This window comes from Aulonocara sp. 'chitande type north' Nkhata Bay, linkage group LG5 (genome assembly GCF_057382095.1).
Source record: "Aulonocara sp. 'chitande type north' Nkhata Bay isolate Kocher_YH1m ecotype deep benthic linkage group LG5, A_spYH_male_GT1.1, whole genome shotgun sequence".
NCBI classification, from domain to species: Eukaryota; Metazoa; Chordata; class Actinopteri; order Cichliformes; family Cichlidae; genus Aulonocara; species Aulonocara sp. 'chitande type north' Nkhata Bay.
In genome coordinates, this window is record NC_141348.1 from 41,535,471 (window position 1) to 41,554,844 (window position 19,374).

The window sequence follows — 19,374 nt, forward strand, 5'->3', positions numbered from 1 at the left end:
TTTTATCTCTTATTCAAAGAGTTTAGCTTAATATTTGCAAACGAAAACAAACTTGGCAACATTTAACCCAGTCAGGAATTTGAAGAGATGATAGATTTATGATTGTCAAGGTCTGTCAAAGAGAAACCACCATAAATGGAATTAAAAACAAGGCGCAAAGCACTGTTAACCTCAAGAACAAGAGCCTGAACGGCTATTTCAGCTGCTTTTCTGTTTGGTAGCCATCCTTTGATGAACTGGTTCATCTCACGGAAATATATACACTTTTTTCCCCCTTTGAGACTCAAAGTGAGTCACGTTGTTATATTCTCCTCTGCCCAAAAAAAGACCCCCACCAGCTTCACTCCATAAGAACTACATTCTCCCCCATCTTTCCTTTTCTTTGCAGTAGTTTCTTCGATTTCTGCTGAAATCTGCACAGCGTGCGGTTTGGTGTTGACTCAAAATTTTCCCTGTTCAGAAAAGAGTGGGCAGCCAGCACTTAACCTGTGACGACAGTCTTCTCTGCTTTCACTGGCATTTGTAAAGTCTGGCTTTTACCTAAAGTGCCCGGCCTGCGGTGTTCACTTTAGAGCCGATCAAAATGTCAGACATTGTCTCAGCATGCGAGCCCGGAGGACAAAGAAGAAAAATATGCCGCATCTCAGCAAATCATCAGAAAATCACAATGAATATATGAAAACAGAAAAAGTGAACAAGTGATGTCTTGAGTTACAGAATAAAACTGAATCTACCAAATAACAGTTGAAGTGTGGTCACTTCCTGACCAGTGGAACCTCACCACAAGGGCCATTTAGTGGTTTTCAGGAGCCTCAACTTACATTATCCATCACTCTTCTTCTACTTATTCAATTTAGGGTCACAGGAAGGCTGGAGCCTATCCCAGCTGTCCTCGGGCCAGTTAACCTAACATCAGGTCTGGACTGTGGGAGAAGCCGGAGAAAAACCACGGCGGTGCAGGGAGACTCCACCCAGAAAGGCCTCAGCAGCCCGGTGGCCACTCACCCAGGACCTTCATGGTACTGATCACCCCCCCAAGTGATGTGAAAAGTCAAGAATTCACTTTTAAATTATTTTTAAAAATATTTTCACCAAAGAAAATTAAAAAAATGAAATAAGGGGGACACATGAAAGCTAAATTTCACAATGAAGAGTTTTATTATACAAAACTTGACTATTTGTAGAAAATACAAATATCACTGAAGATGACGGGCGACGCCCATCGATCAGTGTTTTTAAAGGCCTTCCATAAAACAACTCAACACCTTTTAAATGTTTATTTTACAAAACTTTTTTTTTTAGCAATTATGAAAAAGCCACGGTAGGTAGAAGCTGAGAGACTGATTTCTAACACATCATAGAATAAAGTCGAGTGTAGATACTACACACCTGCGTACAAAAATGCTGCTTCAGCCGAGCAGAACACCTGTAATTACAGCACAACATGGTTCAAACCACAAAATAAAAATAAACATTAAAACTAATAAAAGACATTTTCTCCACAGAAATCAAGTCTCCAAACAAAGAGGAGACATCTGCAGGAAGTGTAGTGAAAGACATCATCTCAAGGAAACGATACACGGTTTAGACGTTCAACTATTTCAGACATCTGAAAAAGGTTTCAGATACTTCTGCGTTTCCTTTTCTCCACTTATTTTCCTTAATACTGTTATTTATTTGCATATGTACAAAAAAGGCACCAACACAGACAGGCTGAGAGGTCTGACCCTGAAAACTCATGTATAAAGACTCTCTGAATCAAAAAGTGTTCACATCAGATTTCTCTGAAAGAAGAGAAGGTGTTTATATTTTGTTTGTTTTGGAAATCATGTATGAGAGGTGTGGATGATTAGATACTCCAAATATCAAATATTCTTTGAGTCTGTTAAAACAAAGAAAGGTAATTCCTGCAGTATGAAAGAGAGTTTTAAAGTGCTGAGTCACAAACACGCAAACAGCTGTCGCCACACTGAAAAACAAAGTCTGCTACTACAGCTGCTTAAAGACCAACGTCTGACCCCAGACATGTCATCAAGCTGGCTGCATGTGATGCTCAGCTGGCGACTGTAATAAATGAGATGATCACCACCAGGCTCAGTTTACAGGCAGAGTCCACAGTTTGTCTGTTTTTAGGTGGGACTGCGACTGTGAACGACTCCATGGAGATGCCTCACGCTCGCCTGAGAATGACAAGTTACCGCTTGGCTTACAGAGTCCATTGACACAGACGCTACACCGATCGCTGTTACTGAGTGAAGCAATGCAAGAACAAGGCCGCCATATTGTTCAGGAGGCTCTGGGCTTCTAATGCTTTACGTCTGTGAAGGAAGAGGCCTATGCATAATTAAAAATCATCAGAATTTGCTGAAATTTCAACTGATTTTCAAGCAGTTACAAACGCTTGAATAGGTTTACCAAATTTTAGAATCATAGCTGATTATTTTCAGCTCTGTTTTGATGTTAAATATAAAAGTGGGACTTCTCCATCATTGAATCCAGTTTATCTTCCTGTCAAGTACTTTACATGAAAGTTGCAGACGAGGGATTCAGTCTGAAGAGCTGGAGTCCACGATAGTCTTCTGACTTTATCTTTTAGGAATCTGCACACAGATCAGCAGTTATGTGAACAACGCAGTGCAGGTTAACATATTTATATATCCAGCTACATATTTAACTTTTTAACGCTCGACCGGGTAATTTAGGATGACCACAGCTGACGAGCCAGTTAACATCCTTTATATGTCATAATAAGACTTGTAGCACAGCTTTCATAATAGTATTATAAAAGGTGTTTATCCTTCCTGACATAAGCCAACATTAGCTTATTATAATGCCAGGACATTGATTTAAACAAAAAGTCAGATTAGAGGAAGGATTACTTATTGTTATCTAATCAAACATGTTTCTCAAACAGTAAAATCTGTTAAAAAGAAAAAGAAAAAAAAAGAAATATATATAATTGGTGCTTTGATTTAGCATCTGTTTCTTTGGAACACCACAGAGCTGAAAAACAACTTTGCTGTTTAGTATAATAATGTGATCCAAAGTCAGTCAGACCTCCTGAATAAGACGGCGGCAGCAGGGATGCATCGTGTAAGCCCCGATTTGGGATCTACATGTATCTAAGGCACACACAGATTTTTCAGCTGCTAGGAACGATTTTAGAAACATTAATCCCTCCATCAACAAAATTTAAAACCAGAACAATTAAAACCGACCTCATTACACATCTTTTTTTTTTTTTTTTCTCCAGAGGTTTGCGGGAAAGCAAAAACCCTTTCCCTGTGGAATTTCAGGTGCATTACTACAGGTGGCCACTAGGACAAACTGGCAGTAAGTCTGAGTGGAGGCAACTGAACAATTAAAAGCTCAAAGATCAAAAACGGGACCTCTGATTCAAGCGGATTGGTTGATTAAATTAAAGGGGCGGGATTAAAACTGAAAGGAACTGAACGTGAGTCACACCGAGGATTGAACACGAATATAACAAGCACCTCTGTGCAAAGACGTAACGCAACTCTCAGTGAGCGTTTCGCCTCTTGTGTGAGTTTTGTTTCGTGATGTGAATCAAACAATGTGATCGACAGACAGGAAGCAGAACTACAACTTGCTGTGGATAAAACAAGAAAAGCATCAATATCGCTGTGCGTTCGGTGTCTTGTGCCCTTGGATTAAAATCAAATGTGAGACATAAAACAGGCACCTTAGCTTTACGTTTCCTGAAATCAAACACGTCTCTGTGTGTCGCTGGATTTTTCTTTTTGAACCTGAGGAGCCGTTAATCTTAATGCTTCATTACTTTCCTGGCAGAGTTTCAGGTTTGAGTTTCTGTCCCTCTGTCGGCCCATCAGTGACTCTGCCGCTCCGACACGACATCCTGGAGGCGCTTCAGCAGCACATCTGGGCTGCTGCCGTTCTCCGGACACGCCCTCTTACTCGGGGAGTCGCATGCCGACGACATCATGACGTCCCCCTCCATGTTGAAGGCTCTCTTCCTGCTCACGCAGCCCTGCCGGATCATCCGGTTGATGTCTGACAGCTCCTGCAGAGAGGAAAGGACACACTGAAGCATTGCTTCCATTTTATTTTTATAGTGTATTATTGCTAGTTATGAGTTTTAACTGCACTGTGCACTCTCACTATCTAATACTGTATTATCTAACACTTTCAGATAAAAAAAAAAAAAGAAAAAAAAAAAGAAATTTCATGGTGTGATTCAGACAAATTCATATTTGTGGATGATATGAATGATAAATGTTTTTTTTTTTTTAAATCTAATCTGTAGAGGATATTTTCCTGGAAGGATTTTTGTAAATCTGGATTTATGTCCCAGCTGCACATCAGAGCTCTTAACACCCTCCCAACACACAAACAGCTATTGATAACGACAACAAACTAGTACAAAACCTTTCATGTATCCTGAGCAGTGTTTAAAACACTTTTTTAATAAACTGTGAGGCTGTTTCTACAGACCATCAACACTTTTTAAGACTTTGTTCTAGATGATGACTGATTACACTGATGAGACCAAGGACCAAGATTTAAATGAGACTAAAATTATCAACAGAAAGTTTAGGAGTTACAGGACCTTACTCGGCTGAAACGGTTAAATACAACAGTCTTTTAGAAGCAAAACCCACCACTCTGCAGCCATCTTTGAAATGCTTCTGGGCACTTATTGTGAAAGGGGAGAGACCCCCAACTATAAATTCACAAGAATATTAGAAGCGCCTGCATATAATCATCACTACAATGTGAATCGAAAAAGATGACTAAAAAGTTTTGGGAAGTTAAACAACACTGAACAACAGACACTTCAGAGAAAAGTGTAAAACAACACATTTCTGTGTCCCAATCAGGCCGAGTGATACAACAGCTATGAAGCACAGAACTGTTTCATCCATTTGGCTCAGAGTCTTCGATGGATGTGCCGTCCTTTACAACCTTATAGAACTAACGGCACATTGTGTTTTATCGCAGATACAGCCCGGTCCTGTTACAGAGACTCTTTGGCGCCATGTGTGTGAGTGACAGTGTGTTCTTGCCTTAGACGGGCTGCTGTTTATCCTGTAGGTGTAGGAGTTCGGCGTGAGACAGCCTGCTGAGTTCTTGTGAGGGGAGACGTAGAGCGAGTGTCTCTGAGAGATCCGGCGAGGAGACAGAGGCTGAGCCCGGACCGACGGAAACGGAGAGAGAGGAGGAGCGTCCGCCTGGAGGAACCGACACAGCCACGTCAAACAAGAACAAACATTCACCCACGCAATAATATTGTTACCTTGGAGACAGGTAACGACAGGAGCGTACCCGGTTATCGCTGGTGGCGTATCGCAGAGCAAAGCTCTTCATCTTCAGGACGTACACAGTGTTGTAAAACTGGATGAGGTCACCACGCTCCTCCTCCCCTCCTGATTGGCTGCAGTTTAAGTTTCCCGAGTGCTGATTGGTTTTCTCTGCAGCTGAAGAGAAAAGCAAATTAACAGTTTTGAGTAATTTATCAAATATCGAGCTCCACTTTTTCCTTCCTCATATCATCAGCTTTTCAGCCAGCTGCTTAAAGTCCTGCTTTTCTATCACTTAACTACATCGTTAATTTCCCTCCACTGTTTCCTCTTCCTGTCATATACCTAAATATCAATTTTTTACTTTGGGTGGCATAACACAAGCTCTAGTATCTCCTCCTTCGGTCTGATCATACTCGATGTCGTGTTTTTCCTCATGTATTAAAACAACTTTGTCATTTCTCTATTTCTTTCTTTATTGGGACGTTTTCGTGCATATTTTCAAAGCACTCGTGCCCCAGAATTAGACTGGTCAAATCCCCTCTGATGAGTCCTAATATGGGACCATAACTGAAATAATGTTAAAGCTAATTAGCATTTCTCTCAGTTAATCTAAGGCTGTAGGTTCTCAGCTGGAAAAGGGGGAACTGCCTGATCCAGGTGGGGAGGAAGGAGTAGGTGCTTTAGGTAGAGGAGATGAAGTCTAGCTGGGTGTTGTGCATGAGTGAGGGGAGAGTGAAGCCAGAGAGCTTCAGCTGTGGGCAGTGACCAGTGCACTTCCTATGGACGGTGTCTGGAAGGAGGAGCTCAGTTGAGACAGTTTGAGAATCTGAGACGTTTCCAGGTCTTAGTCAGATTTATCTACTGCAGTTTAAGTATTTTATGTTTGTACAGCAAGAGTGTCGGCTGCTGGGGCAGATGGAGGTGGTAGAATACACACAGATGGATGTTCTCAGCTAATACATGTATATTTTTTATTCCCCTGAAGATAACACTATAGACTATATGTCTGATGAAAAGCATAAAAAAAGATGGATAATGTGTCAGCCATCAGAGCGCCATCTGTAAAAAGTCACAAGTTTACCTGAAGCTTTCAGCGTGTACAAATACATAAATAAATAATAGAGAATCCCTGACTAACCTCAAACATCTTAAAAGGTTAAATTCAGATATCAAACTGCTGTGCAGAAGATGCTGCCAGTTTTTAAATGCAACAACTGATTAGAAATGTTCATGAAATACGGCTGCCAATAAACACTGCTGCTTTGATGCTACATTAAAGCAAGTCATTAAGAAACATATGTCTGTGAGAGCTTACATTCTCCACCCGAAACAGGATCCACCTCCATGTTTTCATCAGCCACCTGCTCTCTGGGAGTGCGACGCAGTAAGACGCTGCGGTACACCTACATGTATAAACACAGAGTGTAAGAGTGGAGCCTCTACAAACATAACATTACTGATTAAGAGAATCAGTAATTAGCTTGTGTTAAAGGGGTTTCTCACGTGGCTGTTGGCCTGCGGCTGGCTGCGGTAACATTTCATGATGTCCTGGAAGGTGTGAGTGTCTTTGGTGATCTACAAGGAAGGAAGGAAGGAAGGAGTCAAGAGATGTACAAACAAAATTGATTTCTTAAACTAGACGCCCTGTTCCTTCTAGTAAGTTGTTCTGGAGAAATATCACGTTAATACACAGGTGATTCTAAACTCAGGTATCCTTACCTCTACTACAAGCACATGTTTCTTTTGTTCTAGTAGTTGAATTTCCAGCAGTGGAAAAGAAACTTGGGCTCAATTATGAAAAGAACAAATGAACAGGATACATACACACTACTGCGATGATGTGACACAGTTGATGCTGCTCAAACTTTCAGCTGGGCTTCATTTGCAAGGTTAGTAACAGCCTGCATGTATTAAATGTATTCTCCATCGGAGAAACTATACTGACAGCTAAGACAGCTAAAGGATAAAATGTTGTGAATAAACTGTCTGCTTTTCTCTGGCTGACTCAGCCTGGCTTTCCTGCACAGGTCGCTGGTCACAGCAGCTGTCAGAAACACATTTCCCTCCGAGGAGAAAAATCATGATTGAGAAATTAGAAAACAGTGCTAAAATGCCAGAAAGACATTTCCCAGCAAGCCAGCGCAGCAGCCTCAGGTGGTTTAAAAACAGCTGCCATACGTTCTTCTTAATTAAATGTGAAGCTTTTCTCCAGGTTCTCACCTTGGAAATGATGTAAATGCTGCACAGCAGCAGCTGGTCGAGGTGCCGGTCCTTCATCAGATCGGTACAGTGGACCAGAGAGTGCTCGAAACAAGTCCAGATTTTCCCTCGCAGATCGGACGAGATGTCCAGCTTCACACACAAATCCCTCAGACGTACGCTAGCCAGGTGATACACCTGCAAGGGCAGAGGGACGAGATTTATATGTCCTGCAAATTTCATAATTCATCATTTCCAGCTGCTGTACAAGTAGAAAAATAAAATGTCAAAGATAAATGTATGGAGGGCAGTGGCTAATGCAGCTCATGTTACTCGAGTAAACATCTTAAAACTGAAAAGTATTTAGTTCTTACTTATTTTCATATTCAGAGAGAATGAAACTGTATTACTCTAACCACCAGTGTAATGCATGACATACAAAGTTCTGATCAAAGATCTGAAAGAGACATTTTATGTGAACAAAAATACAAATAAAAAAAGGGCTCTGTTTTGTTTTTGAGCGGGAAGGAGGAAAAAGAAATCAAGAGATTAAATCTGAATTGTTGGTTGTAGCTCTAGTGGGATGTTTATCATCTAAACTGGAACCTGTATTATGTTCTGCACATTTTAAGGTTTATTTATTAACGCGTTTCTTTCCCAGACAAAAAGAGTAGAGTGATCAGGTTATAGAAACATAACAATATCAAATTCTAAATTCTTAAATTTATAACTAGAGATTTTTATGAAACCAGCCTGTCGTAAAATGTCACACTCCTTTCACAGTCTGTACCTTCCTGAAGAAGAGAGCGAGTGATCCTGTGCGTCTCGGTCGTCCATTTCCTGCTTGGGTATCAGAGGTCGTGGCAACGGCGGTGGGCCGGCTCGGGGAGGCGGTCAGCAGGAACTGAGCCGTGATGGGAGCAGAAGAATCACACGGCTGAACCGGGATCAGCGTGATGGTGCGGTCAGTGTTATTTGTACCTGCAGATATTCCCACAAACAGATGTTTAGCAGGAAAAACCAACTGCCTGAACGTTTATGTGGACTTATTTTAGCAAAGAAAACTATCAGCATGTCAGGGATAGAGGCTTAAATCCATGTCCAGCATCAGAGCAAGGTACTAACACAGTCTCAGTTTGAGGGTTTGACCTTCTTCTGTATGGAGCCTGAATACTCTGTGTAAAGAAATGCAAATGCGAATGCTCCAAGTCTCTGTTTTTGGTGGCAGTTCAGCTTATTCAGTGCCAGGGAGGTTTAAAAAAAGAAATAAATAAAATATGTAATTTTATCCTGTTTTGGCTGATGATGCAACCATGACAACAGTGAAACAGGAATGGTGTAAGGTGTAAGCACCTGGCAGTGGGATACTCAGGACGGTGGTTTGTGTCCCCTGTCCTGCGATCTTCAGGGTGCTGCTTGTGCCAAAGGTCAGCCTCTTTGCTGGAGAGGACATTGGGCTTAAGCCGGCGTTCAGGCCTGGTGACGGAGCTGGTGGGTCGTCACCGAAGAGACGCCGTTTCGCGCTGCCAGCTGCAGGAGAGCTGTACCTGTCATGTACGGACAGTGGAGAGGGAGGCACATCTGGAAGAGGTGAAGAGAAAACAAAAAATTTAACATTAAGTTACAAAAACAACCTGAAGACCCGCCCGGCTTAGAGACCCACCTTTACGGGCGCTGCCCAGGCCGGACCTGAACTCCCTGATGCGGGGATGGATGATGGGTGAGAGGGCCACCATGGGCAGGTGGGACTGCCCTCCACTGACAGAACAAGATCCAGAAGCAGAACCTGTGTCAAGACTGGAGGAAAAATTCACCTGCAGAAAGAGATGAGATTTAGTGTTTATTGAAGACTTCTCTAAACAGAGTTTTACATGTTTTTCTTTCCTACTCTTGGCTCTTCATATCAATTAGAGTGACACACAAGCCCCGCCCACCTGTTAGTTATGCGTTTCAACTGCACTGTGCACTCCCAACTTCCTGAATCTGATATGCTCTTATCTAATACTGTATTATCTAACACTTTCAGATTAAAAAAAAAAAAAAAAAAAGAGAAATTTCATGTTGTGATTCAGACAAATTCATATTTGTGGATGATATGAATGGTAAATGTTTTTTCAACTTGAAAGTTGACAGTTACAGAAAAAGTAACATTTTCCCCCCATACAATTGATGATCTCAGGAGCTGCACCAAGTTCTCAACATGTGATTCATGCAAAGCTGCTCCAGTAGAGTCCAAAGATAAAATTATGAAGCTGGAAATTAGTCTAATAGCTCCCACTTCAGTGATTTCCTATGTAAATCTTTCTTCACTTGCCTCTTGGCCTCATAGTCTTCACCAGTATCGTGTTTATGGGACTGATCCTCTTTATGATGAAAAATTAGACTTGAGACATTTTATGTTTATTAAAATTTCTATTTGAGCCTTTAGAGACAAATTATGCAAAGCACATTGAGAGAGCTTGTATTTCTAGACAGTTTGGAGGTTTTTATCAATATTATAAGTATTATGGATTATGTGTGTTCCTCTGACCTCCTCCACTGTGGGAACCTTGTTCCCTGCAGCCTGCAAGGCACTCCACAGGGCAGAGTCTGTGGTCCACGCCCTGCACTCCAGAACCTGCTCCTCGATGGAGTTCAGATGTTTCACCATGTCTCTGGACAGGCCCTCCTCGGAGCGGATAAACACCTCGATCACCTGTGCACACAAACACACTAAATCAATCCAGAGTGGTGAAAAACCCCAAACTGCTTGGGGAGAGGACAGGTTTTATTTACTCATCAATCCGGAAACAGGAGCTGTTCATTTAAACATCTGTACTGCATCTGGTTTAATGACTTTAAGCAGATGCAACACAGATGGAAATTGATTTTAGTGGTCTAGATATTTTTTTTTTTAACCCTTTATTCAGCAAAGGTTGTGTGTGTGTGCGCGTGTGTGCTCTAAGCGTCTATTACCTTAAAGAAGTAGAAAGGAACCTGTTTGAAGACACTGATGATCCAAGGAAAGGTCCTCTGGGAGCTGTAGGCGAACAGCACCACCTCCAGACAGCACGCCATCAGGGAACAGTGGAAGATATCCTGCTCCAGCAAAACCTGACAACACAAACACACCTTTAAACTTGAGCCAGAGACTCTACAGACATCTGTGTTAGCATTCTTCTGTGTTTTCACTACAGTCTGGCTTGCTGCCCGGGTTTTGGGGGTGCTCGATATAAATTAGCTGCGTCTTTGATCCGTGCATCTCATCCAGTAGTTGACAACTGCATAATCGTTTCTGTGACTGACATATGAGTGAGAAACACTGAGTCTGATGCTACTACGCAACATAAATTTATATTTAATTATACACACAGGTATAATTAGAGATAGAGATACATACAGGCCTCATCAGATGAGGAATGATGTCAGTGTTGTGTGGAGAACAATCTACGTTGAGGTAGGATAGTAAAAATGACTTGTGGTGTGCGAGTGGCTCATTATTGTATGAAACACGCTCTGACTGCTGCTTACGCTCATGTCTCTGCCAGGCAGCCGTCTGGTCTCCTGGACCATGACGTTCTCCAGGATCTTGTAGTAGAGGATCTCAGCCAGCTTTAGACGGTTCTCTGCAAAGTCTGGAACAAAAGACACACATGCATTTATGCTTTACAGGGATTTTGGTGAGTCTGACAGCCAGCATAGTTTAATTAATACTATTTTAATTCATACTGCAGAAAAATGATTCAGTGATCGGAGTAGAAAAGTGCACTACAGTGAGATTCCATTAGTCATCACCAAAAACCTCTCGTCTGTTAAACACTGAAGACACCTCTCCTCAAACCACCGTCTGTGTTCTACCTATATGAGAGCCAGGCGTGTCCTCCAAGTCGTTGGTGTAATGTTCTTTGAAGGTTTGTCCCAGTGTCTTCACTCGGGTCAGTATGGACTCTGTGGGATCTCTGGAGCAGGACCTTCAATAAGAACAAAGGCAAAACAAATGTTTTTTTATTGAGTATAGAAAACACCACAAAGGGACTGAGTGATACTGGTTTCAGGATCATGCGTCTTATGAAAAGCGCATTATTGTAACATTTGTTTCTGTAAACTCTTGTGTTATTCTTGGTTATGTCTCGTGCTTTCATCTACTGGAGGATGTAACTGTGACTCAAAAGAAATGTTCAAAGGATTTTTAATGATTCAGAAATATATGAAAATAGATCCATGGTAACTGAATGCTTACAGTCCATTTCACTAATATTCAAACTCTTATTGTTTTTTTATTTCTCTTAAATAATACATGAATTGCCACTAAATATTAAATACTTAATAATATTACTACTACTACTACTACTACTACTACTACTACTAATAATAATAATAAATATTAGCCTTTTTTAAAAATCTGTCTGAGAATTCAAGCTTTTCAAGATGAGGATTTTCTCATCTTACATTTCCCTACCTGCAGGCTAATCAGGGTGATGTTGTAGTTATCTACAGTATCATTCAGCTGAGTAATGACACCTTTCATTGTGTAGTACAATGGACCGCAGCTTCAGTGTCTTACACTGCAGCTGATAACAGATATCCTAATCGTCCTGGCACAATCACACCAAAACAAACCGGTTCATTTCCTGCTATACTGAGTTCATTAGCTAGCAACTGGAGTCCAAAATGGTAGAGTAGGAACAGGATGCTGGTGAAACTTACATATGGTAGCATTTCATAAACAATTTAAGAAACTCCTACTACATGCACATGCCCCACATTGCTCTGACCCCTCCCACCACAAGGTTCAAAGACTCTACAGACAAGAGGAGGTGGGGATCAAAGAGTCCTGCTCAAAACACCCTGACAGAAAAACTAAAAATGACTGAGTCAAACAATTTTACTCATAAAACCACAGACTAATGATCATGATTGAATCACTTTTTCTCCTTTTTCCTCTACTCTTTACTCACACTGTTAAATCTACAGTATACAGTCTTTCTCCTCTAATTTAAATGTATTCCTTTCACTATTTTCATGCTCAAGATAAGTACAGTACAGTACGAGTCTGAAGTTTGGACACCCTTTCACTGGTGCTGTAGTTCTGCAAAGACAAATAAAAAGAAGAAAAAAGACTGACTTGAAGATCTGCATCAGATGGTCACTGGGGGCCGTCCTTAAACCAGCCACCATGCTCTGCAGCCTGCTGACACTCTGTGTCGCCGAGGAGACGGGAGTGACGAGCAGGTCCTTCTCCTTCAGGTACACTCGTCCGGTCAGAGGGGTGGAGGGGGCGAGAGAGGCAGACTGCATAGAGAGAGGGAGAGAGTAAATTTCCTTGAAGTAACACCATAATGGTTTTTTCCATCTCTGTGACTTTTTATTGAGTTCGCTGATCCAGGTTTGAATCAAAGAAGGATCACACTTTTTGTAGTTGAGCTTTAGATTGCTGCTTCATATCAGATCTACTCCTTTGTTGGCTGCTTTTAAATCCGTGCTTAAAGACAAAATAGTTCATCCTGGGCTGGGCCCATTTATTCTTTATTTAAACTACATTAAAAGTAAAAGCAATGGTTTTCCTGTTATTCCTTTTATTTTCTTAGTAATTTACTAACATTGGTCAATAATTGTTGCTTTAATACAAACTTTATCAAATGGATTTTGCATTCACCTCGCACTTTATTATGAAAACCTCGATTATTTAAATCGAAAATCACTTTTTCTTCTCAGTCTTATGTTTGATTTACTGGTGACCTGGTATTTTCTGGCAGGTGTTTCAAATCTTTTGTTGGTGTGTGTGTTTACCTTCTCCACATGTTGCTGCAGCTGTTGGCTGGCAGGTGGCTCCTGAACGATCTTCCTTGGAGTTCCGATCTCCTCGTCGGCATCGGCTCCCAGAAACACTCGCTCATCGAAGTCTCCCACCGTCAGCACATACTCCTCATACTCCCTGTTTATGGCTTTACTGCAAACACACACATAAATGGATCTACATTTCTAAAACAGAAAGAAGAGGGAAGAGCACAAGCTGTTTTCTGTTCTCTTGTTGCTCACTTGTTATCGATGAAGTTCTGAGGATCCAAGAGTTCAGTCAAAAGCTCATCGTGACCTTTCAGGATCTGATTGGTGAGAAATGTGAGGTAGCAGCAGATTGGAGGGAAACAAAATTACTGCTTGAAAAAAATTAAAAATAAATAATGAAAAAAGCTGGAAAAGAACTGTAATGATTAAACACATGTATGCATGTGTTTAGGATAAATCGAATGCACCTGTTTCTGAAAGAGCTTCTGTATGTAAGGTTTGAAGTAGTGCTGCTTGATGCCTTTAGCCTCCACCACCAGCCCGTCGTGGAGCTCGCACAATCTCTCCAACACACATGGAGGAGGCTCATCAGAGGAAATATGTCCATCAGCACGGTACGCAGCAGGCAGACCTGCACACAGACACACAAATGAACCAATGTACTGTGAGGGTACTGGAGCAACAACAGCCTGTTCCAAAAAGCAGGTTTAGTGAAAACTCTGAGCTACTCGATCCTAAGATTACATTTTCTGCTTGATAAAACCTGATTTTAGATTTTGTGATCCTCAGCTGCTCAGAGTTTATTCCCCAAACTGAATTTCCCGAGAAGCAAATCAGTGTCTCACTGTACAAACGTAAAACACTGATCATATAAAAGGAATTTGTCATGTTGTGATTAATCGCCCTGATGTAACATTTCTGATCACAGCTGTAAAAGTGTAAACAATGATCAGCTGTTTAGGAAACAAAAACCTGAGGAGTTAATCAATGTAGAGCTTTCTGGGAATGCATTGTGGAAAAGATAACACATAACTGAAAGTTTTAAAAATCGGTCTTGCAATTAGTCTAAAAACGCTTTGAGACAACCACACAGGTCCCCCACCTCTGAACGTCGGGTTGATGAGGTCTTTCCTGTTGGCACAGAGCAGAGCATTTCCAAACACCAAGTCCAGACAGCAGAGAAGCAGGTGGTACGAGTTCACCAGGTCATCCCCAATCATACGGAAGTTCCCTTCACAAACAGAAACACACAGTTACATCATATATCACGGCTGTAATGAATAATAATTATTTTAGTAGCTGTATTTAAAGAAACTAAAACGGAGAAAAAAATTTAGCACATAATTATTTGTGAAATCAGTTATTCGAAAATGTAAAGTGTCCTTTCAAGCTTAGTAGTGGGTACCTTTAGTGTAGACAAACAGAGTCCAGCAGAACTTGAACACATCACTGATGTGACAGGGCAGCCGCCTGCAGACCCAGAGAGAGGACACGGTCATGCTGTGTGTATTGACTAAATGTGACAACGAGAATAAAATCTCTGCGTTTCCAGACTGAAGGCTGGTGACTAAGTGTGTGGTCAGCGTAACTAACCAGAGGCAAAGATGGTATGAGACAAGATCACAAAAAACAAAACAAAAACGACCCTGTGTCCAAAATCAAATGTGTTCTATCTTTCTGGTATGAGCTGCTGTTGACAGGAGGAAAGCATACCTCTGATAAACAGGAGAGCTTTTAAGAGAATTTGTCCTCTGTGATGTTCATACGGCTACATGAATTAACCAGCATTAGTGAAATTTAGGACTAAAAGGACGTCCTGTCCTCTCTGGGCTTAAAGTCACCAATAAAGTGAATTTGTGAAATTTACAGAAGCTTCTGCTAAAGACAGCCCATGTTTAGCATGAAACTACGCATTTAAATAAAGTGAGAATCCCTTCATTATTATTGCTCAGGTGCTTTTTTTACATGAAGCTCTAAAATACATTCACTACAAAATTAAATCTATAGTAAGCAAATTTATAGCTAAGCAGTGTCGAAAACTGAATGTACTTTAATATAATTTGCACTGCAAAGTCAGGCATCAGAAGGATTTAAAGCAAACACCTTCAAACTTAAATCTTAATACTTTAGATATAGAACTTTACAAGAATGTTAACCAAGGGTTAGACCAGCAGCTCCGTGTGTGTTACCTGTGCTTCCTGCTGCGTGGTTGCCGTGGCGGGTCGGTTCCCTGCGGATTCTGAAACATGTCCATGAAGATGGGTTCAAACTTGCGGAAAATCACCGTGGAGACCTCAAAGTTGCGTTCCAGGCGCTCCATTCGGAGCCTGAAGTCCTGCGAGAGCTTGGACATGTCGGCCCACTTCCTCATCTTGGAGAAGAACTGGATCAGACTGAGGAAGGGACAGAACAAGCAGAAGTGTACATGTTCAAACACAAAACAATGGAGGATAGGCTCCCATTAAAACTTAACTGGAAATGTTGTAACACACTTTTTAAAGGATTTCAGTTTGTAAACATTCATCGTTTATGGTCACATTTTTCTACAGATAATACAGAAAAATCTTTCACTTTCTGTGTTATCTGTAAAGAAGACACTGAATCTGAGTCTTTTCTTCACCATCAGTCATCTAAAACCAGGTAAGTTACCACCTCATAATTTATTCGGCACACTGATGTTTTCACTGCTTTATCAGTTGCTACATTTTTCTTAAACTGCACAGTCAGGTCGCGCAGAGCTGACAGAGATTCACCTGAGTTTCGAGGAGCGAAGAATCCTGGTCAGCGAGACACAGTTTCCCTCCATCAGCCCTTTGCCCACTGTGGGAGTGGACCCCTTCCTGCAGGCTGAATACAGCGAACATGCTAGCCAGTGTACAACATCTCCCTGCAGAGAAACAGCAACACAACATTTACACATCTGTCTTTGATACATAACATAAACAGAAAGCTTTGTGATCAAACAGCTGCGTGATGCACAATCATATTCATCTTTTTAGTCAAGAAACATCAAACTGATCAGAAAACATTTTGCTGTTACAGCTTCATAAATATGAATTAGGAATCAACATTATACTTATAAGAGTGTGTCTGTGTTTTTTAAAAATATCCTTTCCTGCTTTTATCCATGTTTAAATTTTTGGATTCTACTTAAGTTTTAATAATAATAAATTTTATTTAAAAGCACCTTTCAAAACACTCAAGGACACTTTACAGAACAAATAAGACAAGCATGAAAACAGGAAATGAACACAATAATGAAACAAAGTTTAAGAGCATGGAGTAGTTACACAGAGTAGGCTATCTTTGCATGACTCACGGTTTCAAATAATTCCCATTTATTGTTTTGCATTTTAATTTTCAATAAACAACATTGCCATGAATTTTATGCATTTAAATGAATAAAAAAAATCTAAAATTTCATCAGTGGTGCATCCCTATACCACAAGCACTCTTTAAATTACTGCACAGCTTTACCCACCCACACTAGTACAGGGAGTGCAGAATTATTAGGCAAGTTGTATTTTTGAGGAATAATTTTATTATTGAACAACAACCATGTTCTCAATGAACCCAAAAAACTCATTAATATCAAAGCTGAATGTTTTTGGAAGTAGTTTTTAGTTTGTTTTTAGTTTTAGCTATTTTAGGGGGATATCTGTGTGTGCAGGTGACTATTACTGTGCATAATTATTAGGCAACTTAACAAAAAACAAATATATACCCATTTCAATTATTTATTTTTACCAGTGAAACCAATATAACATCTCCACATTCACAAATATACATTTCTGACATTCAAAAACAAAACAAAAAAATCAGCGACCAATATAGCCACCTTTCTTTGCAAGGACAAGGCAGCTCTGAAATATGGCCAAACTGGTGGCAAGTGGCATCTTGGCAGCTGCACGCTTGACTTTTCTCAGTTCATGGGCAGTTATTTTGCGCCTTGGTTTTTCCACACGCTTCTTGCGACCCTGTTGACTATTTTGAATGAAACGCTTGATTGTTCGATGATCACGCTTCAGAAGCTTTGCAATTTTGAGACTGCTGCATCCCTCTGCAAGATATCTCACTATTTTTGACTTTTCTGAGCCTGTCAAGTCCTTCTTTTGACCCATTTTGCCAAAGGAAAGGAAGTTGCCTAATAATTATGCACACCTGATATAGGGTGTTGATGTCATTAGACCACACCCCTTCTCATTACAGAGATGCACATCACCTAATATGCTTAATTGGTAGTAGGCTTTAGAGCCTATACAGCTTGGAGTAAGACAACATGCATGAAGAGGATGATGTGGACAAAATACTCATTTGCCTAATAATTCTGCACTCCCTGTATACAAGAACAGGCTTGACATAAACAAGTTAAGCGTCTTTATGTTTATAAAAAAAATTCATGACCAAGGTCAGTGGTAACAATACGTTTCCCCCTTTTTGTTATTCAGTCCAAACCCTGATATGACCAAAGACTGTGGTTCTGGACAGTAGTTACATTCAATAAATAAAACATTACGATTACTCTAGTGTCTACTTTATCAGAAACTCACGCCATCACAGCAACCCAAACAATAAACAACATATGACAACAACAGCTCAACAAAATAAATGCCAAATAAATCTATATACGCTGTCTTTAGTCTCATCTATTTTTAGTTTATTATATTGTATAAATTTAGCTTGATCCAGCTGATACCTGCTGTAGCACTAAAGCTTCCCTTGGACATTAAGTATTTTTGCATTACAGAGGCTGAAACCAGGGGTGACTCTGACACAGGAATAAATCAGCACGATCATTTTACTGGCAATATAATTAGTTCATAAACAGTGGCGATCGACTAACCGGTGCGACTCCAGCGTGGAAAGTAAAAACAGAGCCCTTTAACTGCTGTATTCGTGTCCGGGTCTAGCATTCACTACACATGAAAATTAATCTACAGTAATGAGCTTAGCAGGAGTCTGACTCAATAAACAGCTACTGACTATTTAGAGGACATTATTCACCTCCAGAGTATATGTATTCCATATGGCAGTAAAGTTGTCCATAGCTTCTGTGGCCGTCTGTTCGTCCATGTTCAGCTCCTGACACAACGTCTCCAAACTCCTCCGCACCGAGCTCTCCTCCATCCTGCTCGACTCCGAATCCGAAGACTCTTCGCCCCGCATCCGCGACAGGTATAATTTCAACCTGAGTTCAAATCTAAAAACCAAAACACAGCGCCCCTCTTTCCCACTGCCAAACAACACAGCCCACCAACTTGTTCAGGACACAACAACTTCCGTTATCAGTCCCCCACAATGCAGCGCGTTGGCGCGAAAACTTCACGACCCGGACCAATCAGAGGCGAGGGGAGCGTCGGTCCTGAGCTGTTCGCCCAACCCCCTGTCACAAGCTGAAAGCTCGTGCTCAGCAGAAAGCTCGTGCTCAGCAGACGCTCTGGCTCTTTGCTTTCAGCAAATTAATGTTCAGTTAATTTATTTTAAATTTTGATTATTGGTAGTGATGGGTAGATGAGGCCTCGTGAAGCGTTTCAGCACATTCCCCAAACTGTATCGATACTGTGTCGACACAGTTGCTGTTTTGCTCCATACTGTCACCTGCTGGACTTTAAGTATCATTGCAGGCAACTTACTTGAGACTCACAACAGGCACTGATTCAATGACCTAGTCATACTTGTATACACTGTGAGGTATTGTACTTTCCATGGAATCATTTTATATTTTTTACATTGCAAATATTGTAGACATCTTTAAAATATATTGTGAATGACATTAAGTGAAAATTAAAATGAAGGTATTGTGAATGTAACATTACCCATTTAAATGTATTTGACTCAGAGTTTATTATAAATTTCTATTCAGAAAAACAAGTTCATCCAATGTTTTTGCATTCAGTCCATTGCGTTTTTGGACACCATTTCCTCAGCTCATAGGGCTCAGATGGAGCTGGGGTACACAAAAACTGTAAACCCAGGTGGAAAAGGTTCGGATAAGATGTCTTCCTATTTCCCCAGTACGTTAAAGGATCCTCTGATCTTGGAATGTTTCTCTCCAACACTCTCCACAATACTAAGGGATTGTCTTTTATAAAAAAAATAAATAAAAAAATTCAGGACTGCCTGGTCA

At 40.8% G+C, this 19,374-nt stretch overlaps 1 protein-coding gene across 1 annotated transcript; it reads right to left on the reverse strand.

Moving 5' to 3' along the window:
• Positions 1–1,167: 1,167 nt before the first annotated feature.
• On the reverse strand, positions 1,168–18,604 carry LOC147331353 (retinoblastoma-like protein 1). The gene is made up of 22 exons (XM_086293638.1): positions 18,252–18,604; positions 16,001–16,134; positions 15,437–15,640; positions 14,653–14,717; positions 14,350–14,478; positions 13,715–13,878; positions 13,500–13,564; positions 13,251–13,410; positions 12,586–12,752; positions 11,319–11,431; positions 10,992–11,095; positions 10,437–10,574; positions 10,012–10,176; positions 9,145–9,295; positions 8,835–9,062; positions 8,272–8,462; positions 7,503–7,679; positions 6,786–6,857; positions 6,598–6,685; positions 5,305–5,456; positions 5,046–5,210; positions 1,168–4,042 (listed from the first exon to the last, which is right to left on the reverse strand). The coding sequence occupies exons 1-22, from the start codon at positions 18,411–18,413 to the stop codon at positions 3,848–3,850; spliced, it is 3,189 nt and encodes a 1,062-aa protein (XP_086149764.1). The 5' UTR covers positions 18,414–18,604; the 3' UTR covers positions 1,168–3,847.
• Positions 18,605–19,374: the final 770 nt, after the last annotated feature.